The sequence below is a fragment of the Leptinotarsa decemlineata genome, unplaced genomic scaffold (genome assembly GCF_025532065.1).
Source record: "Leptinotarsa decemlineata unplaced genomic scaffold, Ldec_3_MD MMD2_tig00004307_RagTag_RagTag, whole genome shotgun sequence".
NCBI lineage: Eukaryota > Metazoa > Arthropoda > Insecta > Coleoptera > Chrysomelidae > Leptinotarsa > Leptinotarsa decemlineata.
The window spans coordinates 8,739,187-8,750,348 of record NW_027412606.1 but is presented as its reverse complement, the minus strand read 5'-3'; the positions used below and the strand labels follow the sequence as shown (position 1 = coordinate 8,750,348).

Genomic DNA, 11,162 nt, shown 5'->3' with positions numbered 1-11,162 from the left:
TAGAAATATGCACAGATTTTTCAAAGGTCTTTTAGAAATTGGACCACGAAATAATGTTAGTGAAATTGGTTTAACACAAATCTAGTGCACTTATTCAAATTATATCTCAGTAGTCACTCTCAATATGTGAAGTATCAAGACCTCAGGGAAATAATTTAGCATCAATTCTTTTCTCAATGTATGTCAGTAACATACGGAATAATTTAACTAGGAGCATTATTCTTTTTGCCCATGAGCTGAAACTATTCAGAGATATAAAATATTTAATGATTACGAGCTACTTGATGTAGACTGCTCAACAGATTGGTGTGTAAGGAACAAATTACTTTTCAACATTCAGAAATGTCATTATTCTAGAAATAAGTTGAAAACTAAATTTATGGATTACAATAATTGTTTAAGTAGGCAAGAGGAATTAAATCAATTGGACTTATCCAAAGATCCTGGTAGATATTTTGACTCAAAATTGAACTTTTCAAATGAGAAAAGCAAAATTGTATCAACAGTGAAGATAATGCTTGGATTGATTTTCAGAAGATGTGTACATTTGAAAAATGAAAGTTTTATTGCTCTATTCAACTTGTAGGAAAAACCACGATTAGAGTATTGCTCACTGATCCGGACCCTGCCAAAAAGGGCCATTGATAATGATGTCTTGTACACTAGATTTTTACTCGTATCATTAGAATAGGGGAAGGCCGGGCAAAGTGGATACCTTAAGATATTTAAGGTTATAGCAGAGAAGGTATAACGTATAAAAACAAAATAACTAGTACAAATCGGTCTTTATTAATTGCTCTTACAAATACTGTCATCAGTTAACCTAAATAATTAAACATATATTAACTGGAAATAGAATTTAAATAAGTACGAAAGTATTCGCTTTGCCCGGACCCCTGGGTGAAGCGGATACAGTACTCGGGCAAAGTGAATACTCATGTTAATAACTCTGAAAACGAGAGTAACAAACTAAATAAACTTTTTTTTTAATAAACTGAAAAATACAAAACTTGAACTTAAATAATTAAAAAATTAAGATTGGCAGTTATCACAAATATATCCTTCCGTGCCATCGAATGCGGAACATTCTTCGTGACACCATTGTTGACAAATGTCACATCGAATCCAATTTTCAATAGGATTATCATCTTTTTCAATGTAAATTTCTCCGCAAAAAAAGCATAAAATATCCTTAAATTCTTTAATTTTCTTTGGCTGTTTAAGCTTTTTTCTTATTATTGTCAGTCTTAGTTTTCTTAGTAACAGTCTTAACAGTAACTTTTGTTGATTTATCATCCAGTCTTTTTTCTCAAATTTCTGCTTTTGGTTTTCCTTGATCAGCGTACTCGTTAATATTTCAGATTTTTGTAGTTTCCGTTTACGAGTGGTCATTGTTTTGGCAGGATTTGGTATAGGTCTCAAAACCAAAGGGCTATAGTGGGAGGTTGAGCATCCAGGTTCCGGATCTGGTGATTTGTCACGGCTTATATTTCGTTGAGTATTTTCTTCGATCTCTGGCAGCATTGTGTCAATTGTCTGAGCATTTGTTGCTACATGCGGCTCAACAGCGGAGACAATTTGGGAACATCCAGGTTCTGGCTGAGGTGTACATCCAACCTCGCTACTAATCTTTTCAGGTGTTTTAAAAGAGTCTGTAATTGACGCAACAAGGGCTTCAAGCTCAAAAGGGGTAGCTCTGTTTAGCGATGGAATTATTTCTACTAGAGGATCCACTGGGTTTGGTGGAATAAATTCTTACAAAAGCGAAGGCGAAGGGGTTGAAGAAGTTTCTGCAAAAGATCCTGGAATATCAATCCTTTCTGGTGAGTTTGTGCTTTCTGTACCAATATTCATGTTAGATGTTCCTGCAATTACAGCGGCTGGTTCGTAATCTTCGTCACCAAAAGCATATTTATTCACTGGCCAAATACCAGGTCTTTCAAAACCATGAACGGCATTTATAGCTACTGCACATTTCAGGAAAGCTGGTGATAGCAGTCTGGCCACATCATATTGATTTATAATGCGTCCAGGGTGAGATTTTTGGAAAGCATTTACCTCCCTTTCAAAATATGTTTTCAATGGGCCGTAAACAGCTACATCCATGGGCTGCATCTTTGCGTTTTATGTGGAGCCAAGGATAAGATTACGATGTTGTTTTTGCTAGCGTAATCCAAAGCTGGGTAATACTTATGGCTCTCATGGTTGTCCAATAGAAGTATCTTTTTCTCAGGTGTAGGCCGAACATGTTCCACGAAGAAACGCATCCAATCAAGAAATACCTCTCCTGAAGTCCAACCATTTGGAGTACAGGTTCCTTGAGTGCCGGGTGGCCCACCATCAAGTAGTCTAGGTTGCATCTTTTTCCTGGCAATAATTAAGAATGGTGGGAGAAACGAATCAGCGGCATTACAGCAACCGATGACCGTCGTTAATTGACCACGTTCTGCACTGGCAATTATGCCAACCTGTTTCTTTCCTTTCGTTGATAGCACTTTAGGTGGCTTATTGGTGGTTGTCGATATACCTGTCTCATCCATATTGTACAATCTAGATGCATCAATGTCATGTTTTGCAGTCAAAGCTTCAAGGTTTTCATAAAAACGTCCAGCTTCACGTCTGTTAAATCCTTTAGCCCTTGCAAACGATGTTGCTTCTGGAGTCCTCAGGGAAATTTGATTGTGGCGAGACAAAAATGACGATAACCAGTCATCTCTTGCTTTTTCGTAGGTACTTGTTCCAGTTTTTCGGATAGTTCAAATTATTTTTCTTAGCGTATATGAACGCCAATTTTTAACCTCGTCTCGAGTTAGTCCAAAAAAAACAGAATCCATATCCTTCAGATATGTTAACAACTCAACTCAAATTACAAGTCAATAATAACGAATAGCGGGCAAAGTTGATACCATATTCTCTTTGCCCGACTAGGTAACTTTTGAGGTTAACAAATTTTGTACAAAAACGAATAATTCTAAACTTCTGTGAAAGATACAATAAAAACCTACTTTGACATGGTACTGAATTAAAATATTTCTAAAGATCAAGAACTAATAACATCGGAAATAAAATCAATATACTTACCTCGTAAAATCAATCTTTTTTTCACAAAAACACAAATCTCCACTCTGCGGCCGGCAAGCGACGCGGCCTCCTGCTTTAGTATTTGCCGCGCACTAAATCAAGATGGCGGAATGCCACTACGGTGGTGTGATGACAGTCGAATAAATAATTTAGAAGTAGTGGGGAGTATTTGCTTTGCCTGGGGAGTATTCGCTTTGCCTGGGGTGTTTACTTTGCCCGGCCTTCCCTTACTATGGAAACTACCATTCATGTATATTTACCCACAAACTCCTAAACCACCTCATCGATTGACTAGAGTTATTCCAATTATATATTTATGTAGCACTATTGAACACTTAAAATGAATGCTTATATTTACCTACATCCATTACCAATAGTTGTCGCAAATCTTCATGCAGTAAATTCAATCAATTGATAGAACTCATATTTTCAACACCCAGTAGACAGTTTGAGAAATAAAACATAATTTCTCTGATACTTTATCGTTCATCAATTGGACTAGGTATGTCTGTATATACTCGGGATAAATGATTAAATAGGCTTTCAATAGGTAGGTAATAGCTAAAAAAACTCATTTTACAGCTTTATAGATAATTGTGGAAATATATAAAAATATGTTAAGCACCATTGACAGAATATGCAATAACTAAATATCTATTAAAAAATTCAGGAAACTGCAAAATAGTTGCTAACTTGTTGCAACTGCATGGCTGTCTATATTCAGAATCCGTAACAGTCCGTTTCGCTGAGTTTTTGCTCTACTACACTGTAGAAAATATAATGAATGTATTAACATAGTAGATGAATGGAAATATGTTATATGAAATTTTTTGTTAGCTCTGTTCCTCCAAACATGAGAAGACTTGTTCAGCAACGTCTAAAGAGTTTGGACTCTCCCAGCCGATGTTCCAGCGTTCTTTCTTATGAAAAAAAATCCAAACAATGCGAAAGTGTATCTGATATTCTGAGCAGAATGTCTTTACAGGTAAGTTGAACAAAAATTTCTAAGGGATGAGCTAACTCTCTACTAATTGATCACTTGAGATTTCCATTTCATTTCTGCTTTTTCAATTCAGGAAAACTTTAAATAATATTTTAAATTCATCCTATGTATTTTAATTGTAGATTTTGAATAGAAATTATACACAGCTATTAAAGATTTCACATGAGTATTCACATATTTATTAAATTATAGTTGAAAACTGGAATCTGCTATTTGCTTTTCTGTCTGTATGTGCTGTCCTGAAATGTACATTTATTTATATATTTTGTGTAGCTAACTCTATGTATTAATCTACTATTAGTGTTACAAAATATGTAGAAATGCCCCAGAATGTCGGAGCTGATTCATATTGTGTGTCTGGTATGAGAACTACAAAACAAATTATAAACTGAACTGTCTTCTGCTGCATTCTATACGAGCTCTGTTGAAAAAAAGGTGAGCGGGCACAGTATCGTGTTGAAAAAGCCATGAATTGTTTTGCCACAATACTGGACTTTTTTTTGTATATCATCTCACAAGCAGCACATAATTTCAAAATAATACTCCTTATTTACCTCATAACCATGTGGCAAGAACCTCTGATACAATACTCCACGGTAGTCAAACTTGGCGGTCTTGGCTTTCCTGGGCTCTTCCATTGGGAAGAATGGACTTTGGTTTCAATGTCATAACCATATACCCATGATTCGTTACCAGTTATGTCCCTTGTAAGCAAATCTGGATCGTCGTTGACGTCATTCAACAATTCCTTAGCGATGCTCATGCGACGGTTTTTTTTGGTCAAAATTCAGTAATTTTGGAACAAACCTCGCTGCCACACGCTTCATGCCCAAAAGTTCCAAAATAAAATTGTATAGCATGAGCCAACCGATATGCCAAAATCCTCAGCAACTTGTCTGGTTGTGATTCGACGATTCTCCATGACAATTTTTTTCCGTTCTCAACATTTTCATCGGATTTGATGCGCTGGGTCGTCCAGGGCGAGCGAGGTCATTCACATTTTCTTGACCTTCTGTAAAGTACAATCACCGTATGCCACTGTCAACATTGCAGGTATTTTTGAGTACTTGATTCCGTTTTTTTACACAAAATTTGATGCAAATTCTTTCGTTCGTTTTTTCAATAGAAAAAATTGCTAATCGAATGTACGTAGCTCCTTAAATTTGAACACTTCTCTTATTTTTTCAATAGGCCTTGTATAAATAGTTTGGGATGCCTTCAAATAAGTTATGCAACAAGATTTTTACAAATCTTCCTGAATTTTGATAGAACATTATGAACCATCAATTTTAAAAAAATACTCTCCTATTTCCATTGGATAGTTTTCAGTTACCAGCTTTCAAAATGTTCCAATTATTGTGAGGGAATTAAATTTCACACTAATGGTTAGGATAATCAAATTGTGTTATAAAAAATATCCTACACCAAGATCTCAAAGTAGTAAGATTTTTTCCTTCAAAATTGCTACAACATTGTTTCAATTTTGATTCAACTTGAATTGTTAACTTGAGAAATTATGAATGTGTTTGTGTATATATTGTACTTCAATGAATTTTACTATTGATTATGTCTTTTTACAGGGCTCATCTAAAAGCTATGTAGAAACAAGCAGTTATATCTCTGATGAAATAACATCTGGAACTTGGAGTTCAGTAAGTCTTAATATATATTAATATATTTTCTGAAATTGTTTGAATATATCCTAAAAGAGTGTCTCCATCTGAAAAGCGTGTAGACTGAAATCTTAGTGTAATGTTTCATTTCCTTTTATTTTCAAAAATTTCATCACAAATTCAAAGCTAATAGAATAGAACTTTATTGCGTAAATGTAAATGTAACAATAAAATTAAATGTAGAGTATGAAATGCATTTTAAAAATTCTTAACGTATAAAGAAACAGGAATAAAAAGATGCACTAGGTATCTCCAAGCGAATCCTTAAGAGTAACATTGAACTCACTCAGAGCATACAGGCTACTTTTAGTGAGAAATTTTTTCACTGTATTTCTGAAAAGTCTGAGTGACAGATGTTTGATTTTTTCAGGAAGTAAATTGAAGCAAGTGATGCCAATTAATTTGCTTTTATCCAATCTTCTTAAGAGGGGCACAATATTATTTCCATTGCGTGTTTTTTTTAGGAGTGAATATCCGAGTGTGTTGTGAGTGTGTGATAATTTTCTTTGACATGCAGAACATACATTGTCAAAGATAATTTGTCAGAATAGAGTCATGATTCCTGTATTCTCAAACAAAGGCTTACAGTGTTCATTATATTCAGCTTTTACAATGCTACGTACAGCAGCTTTTTGCAAGACAAATACTCTTTGAAGATGGGTATAGCTTGCATTACCCCAGCACAGCAATCCCTAACTTATTGCTGAGTGGAACAAGGCGACATTGTGGGTTTTTTCAGTGATCTTGATTCAATGATAGAAAAAGAATTTTCAAAATGTGTCATGAATTTTTCGTGAAATTTTAGCGCCATTTTCTCAGATGTCAATTTACTGTACACGTCAGACCATGATTCTCCAGTGAGATGAGTTTTGAATACACTTAGATTTTTGTTGGAAAAGTTTAGCTCATATTTCTTACTAGTATTTTTGTCACACCTGATTTTGTATGTGAAGATTTGAGGATCATGATCTGCCAGTGGAACACTAAGAACTTCTGCATTTGAACTCTCTATATTTGAGAATATGTTATCAGGGCATGTTTCAGACTTTCACCATCACTCTGGTGACTGAATGCATTTTTTTGCTCATATTAAACTGCTGAAACAAGTCAACGACTAAGTTCGTTTTCTTCTTTGGATTTAAGAAATTTACATTGAAATCGCCACATATAACAACGTTAGCTCTGCTATAATGCCTTTCTATATAGATGAGGGCTTCTGTCATTATGTTTAAAAACGTAAAATCAGAGTTACTACAGGGTGATCGGTATACAGATAATACAAGTAAAATTTCTTTGAGAATAATGCAGCAAGTTCACAGTGAAATTCTTGAGATAGCTGTTTAATTTCTCTGATTTCTTTGCCATCAAAAAATTATTTATGTAGATACAAGTACCTCCATGTATACGATTATGTCGGCAGTGTTCAGTGCCAGTGTTCAGTTAGGCACAGTACACTTAGGTTATTGAGACCATTAACAAAATTATCTAGTTGCAAAATCTTATTCCGAAGGCACTGAATATTTAGATGTAGAATTTTTAGTTCTTCAACAGGACCTAGTTTTTCATGAGTAATGTTTGAGCCTGGGACGCCACTATAGTTGCTGTTCGTTGTTTTCCGATAAGCTTATATTATTTAGATTCGATTCTGTTTGTTTTGGTGCTTTAGTTCTAAAAAAGATCTTTGTTGTCCTTCATATTGGAAACGATCTCTTCTGAAGTCGTATCTTCTGTAACCGACTCCCCGTGGCCAAAAGGAAGGTTTGTAGACATCCTCCTTGAACTTGAAATCCGCAGCAACCATGAAATAGTAGAACACAACACAAGTCTAGACTCAAGTCAACCTGATCTTATACTTTAAAACATATCTAAACATTTGTGTTTATGTTGCTTTTTGTTACTCAATACATTTTTTTTACAGGATGCTACTGATAATTTTTATCATGGCAACGCAAGTTCTTATATTCCTGACGAAATATCTTCCGAAGCTTGGGGTTTGGTGAGTCTTATTTATTTAATACTCTGAGGGTCAACTGATTCAATCAAAATGTTGCTACCTTTCCATTTAGGACGATGTATAATTTTCTTAAAATGTTGTAGAATAATTATTATCTAACTTCGAGTGTCTCACCATGTCAGCAGAATGGTGTTTTTTCTTAAATAACAGAAATAGGATACACATAACATGATGTCTTTGAATGAAATAACTTCAGTCCTGTTGCTGTTATCTACTAGCTTTCGGATTTGCATCCATCAATCTTCAATGGACTGTTTTAGTACCTATATGCGCCACTCATAATAATAATAATATCATTTATTACCCAACAGTTGAAAACCATTTACAAGGGTAGGTTAGATTAGATTGTCGAGGAGCTAGCCCATGGCCTGATTCACTGCGACCTTTTCAGATCTACTATTGTGATGCTCCTTGGTTACTAGAGCTCATTGTCTAGCTTGATCTCTTTGATGAGACTCCATAGCCTTGACACTGACCCCTTCACATAGCTAGCAGTCTTTGGTTTTTTTCCAGCATCTTGCATGTCTCGGCCTTGCTATCGCTTCGCATTCACAGAGCACATGCAGTGCGGTTTCATTCTCTTCTTGACAGAACCTGCATTGGATTTCTTTTGTCAGATCCATGTTACTCATATGTTTCTTGAGCCGGCTATGCCCCGTTAGTAGTTCCACCACTACCTTTACAACCTTACGGTTGTGGTTTAGCAGGTATTCCGTCTTCCACCAATCTATGGATTCAGCTTGCATCCATGAGTTTATGGATGTCTTCATACATGATTTTGCTATCCCTTTCGCAGAAGGGTTCTTTGCCAAGATGCGCCTTCACGGGCTAGAACATCGGCTTCCTCATTGCCCTTGTGACTCTCATGTCCGGGTACCCAAGCTAAAATGACTCTATTTTGGGTACTTAACTCCTTGGGTGCGCTCAGACAGCTTCCCACCAGTCTTGAGAAGACTTGAAATGAGCTGGACGCTTTAATTGCTGCCTGGCTGTCGGAGAAAATGACAATGGTTTTATTTGTGACTTTATGCCTGTTCATTTGCTCTATACAGTGTTCTATGGCCGCTACTTCTGCCTGGAACACAATTGCATTATGTCCGAGGCTGAGTACGATTCTCGCCTTTGCTCTGCCTCCGTATATACCGGCTCCCACTCCTTCTTGAGTCTTTGAGCCATCTGTATACCAAGTTTCTTCCACTTTTACCGGTGGGCCGTTTTACCACTCCTCTCTACTTGGTATGATGATTTTGAAATATTTTTGAAAGTTGTACTGTGAAACTGTGTTATCCACGGGCATTCCTAGTAATGGACCTGCCTTCAGTTCATTGTACAGTTTCAAGTATTCGACACCGTGTGACTGGCTGATTGGTGTTTGTCCCTGCATTACCCTGTGTGTCACCAGTCGAGCTTCTCTTTGTATGTAGATGTGCAATGGTGGAAGTCCGAGTAGGACCTCAAGTGCTGCAGTTGGGGGTCGTTCTTATGGCTCCCGCGACACTTAGGCACGCCAGCCTTTGTATGCCGCCTAATAGCCTAGCCTTACTCGGCTTGTCCACCAAGTCACTACACCGTATGTTATCATGGGTCTCACTTTTTGTCATTTTTTGGTTCAGCCCCCAGTTTTTCCGGTACATTCTTCTGCAGATTCCCAGGGCCATCCTGGCCTTATGTGCTGTTTTTTGGATCACAGGCTCACGTGGAGGTTCCACGTGAGCCTGTGGTCGAAAGTATTTGACTTCCATGCCGAAAGGGATTTCCATTTTATTGACTATTAGTGGTTTCAGTCCTCCTATCACTTTTTTCCTTGTGAAAACGACGACAGTGGTCTTTTGGGCATTCACTGAGAGGTTCTCATGCTCGCACCATCTGCCAACGATGTTCAAGGCTCTTTGCATACGCTCCGAGATGACGCCTGCAAATTTCCCTTTTGTGACTATCGTCAGCATATCCCAGGCAGTAGAGTGAAAAATAGAAATTGGTTACAGAAAAGCCTGGCTTTATATTCACAGAGTGAAACGGCATATAACTGAAATAAAAACTACCACTTAAAAACGAACCAGTAACTGTCAGGGAGATTCCATTGGACGAGGAAAGGCCTAAACATTTCATCATTGAAACACCTCCAAAGCACAAGGATATGAGGTGTGCGCCATGTTTTTTGCCAAGCAAAGTTGATATTGAACGATTTGACTTCAAGAAACGTCCAGATGTTTAGAACAGCGGAGCAGATTTTGCTAAGTACAAAAAAACAATGCAATACTGAATATTCGAGAATGGACACAAAGCAAAAAGAATGAAACATCTATTCCACCAAAATTTTCAGTTAAGCAGAAAAAGTTTAAATATGGTTCAGAAAAGCATAGAAGATCTCTAATCTTGCAGTACTACACATTTTTAAATATAACTATTAGCATTAAATAGTATAGGGCAGAATAGTAACATGGAGGTTTGGCTATTTATAACTGGATAGATACACTACGTTCATAGTAGATAATTATGTATATTTTTCAAATTTTGTAAATCATCATTTATTTCTCATGAACATTTTATGTGTTGCTTCTGGTAAAATTTCTTTGAAATTTATTGTCTTCTTTTTTTGCAGGATTCTAATGAAAGTTACTATGCTATTGATAAAACTGGTCACATTCCTGACAAAATGTCATCTCAAGCTTGCGCTCTGGTAAGTGTCAGTTTCTCTTGTTGTATCTTGTAGTAAAAGAGCATAATGTCTTCACTCACTTTATGGATTTATTCAGATATACAAGCACTACATGAAAATCTTTTTGTAAGGCCTATACAAAATTAGCGATTTTTGTGGGATTTAAATTGATGTAGGTTATGTTTATTTGGAAACACCATCTCGGGAAGTTAATTATACAAGGGCGCCGTTTCCTAAATGAAAGGGCCCCTAAAAAGTATTTTTGAAAGTATATTAAGTTGACAAAAGCACCTGGTCAGAATAATTGCTAATTTAGGATGGCGACACTCATGCAGAAACTCATTCAAAGAGCTGGAAATACTCACAGTTGTATAAAGTTGAGAATCTTAGCAACTGACATTTGCAAATTCAAAAAATCCATACATTTTTAACTTTCTTTCGTCAGTTATATGTTCAATTCATTGTCTTTCACTAATTTTTACTTCCCTGAAGAAGCTTCCTATTAGAAGCAAGAGTAAAGCAAAGTTTTGATTTTTTGACTGAGAAACCCCATTTCACTGTATATATATATATATATATATATATATATATATATATATATGAATTTCACTAGTTCGGACTTCCATTGTCTATTATATAAAATGATTTGAAATTCCTGAAACAAGTAAAAAAGAATGATTAAAAAGGATAGTTGAAAATAACAATTATATTGAGCAACAATAAACCTGAAAT

General features: G+C 36.1%; 1 protein-coding gene across 2 annotated transcripts in view; it reads left to right on the top strand.

Annotated features, from left to right (window-relative positions):
• Positions 1 to 11,162, top strand: part of LOC111515519 (probable RNA-binding protein 46) — a 56,104-nt gene that overhangs the window by 36,676 nt on the left and 8,266 nt on the right. For both annotated transcript variants that reach the window (XM_074178934.1, XM_074178933.1), the window contains 4 exons: positions 3,919 to 4,066; positions 5,665 to 5,736; positions 7,676 to 7,753; positions 10,374 to 10,451. In XM_074178934.1, the coding sequence (XP_074035035.1) occupies positions 3,919 to 4,066; positions 5,665 to 5,736; positions 7,676 to 7,753; positions 10,374 to 10,451 (376 nt within the window). The remainder of the gene's footprint in view (positions 1 to 3,918; positions 4,067 to 5,664; positions 5,737 to 7,675; positions 7,754 to 10,373; positions 10,452 to 11,162) is intronic.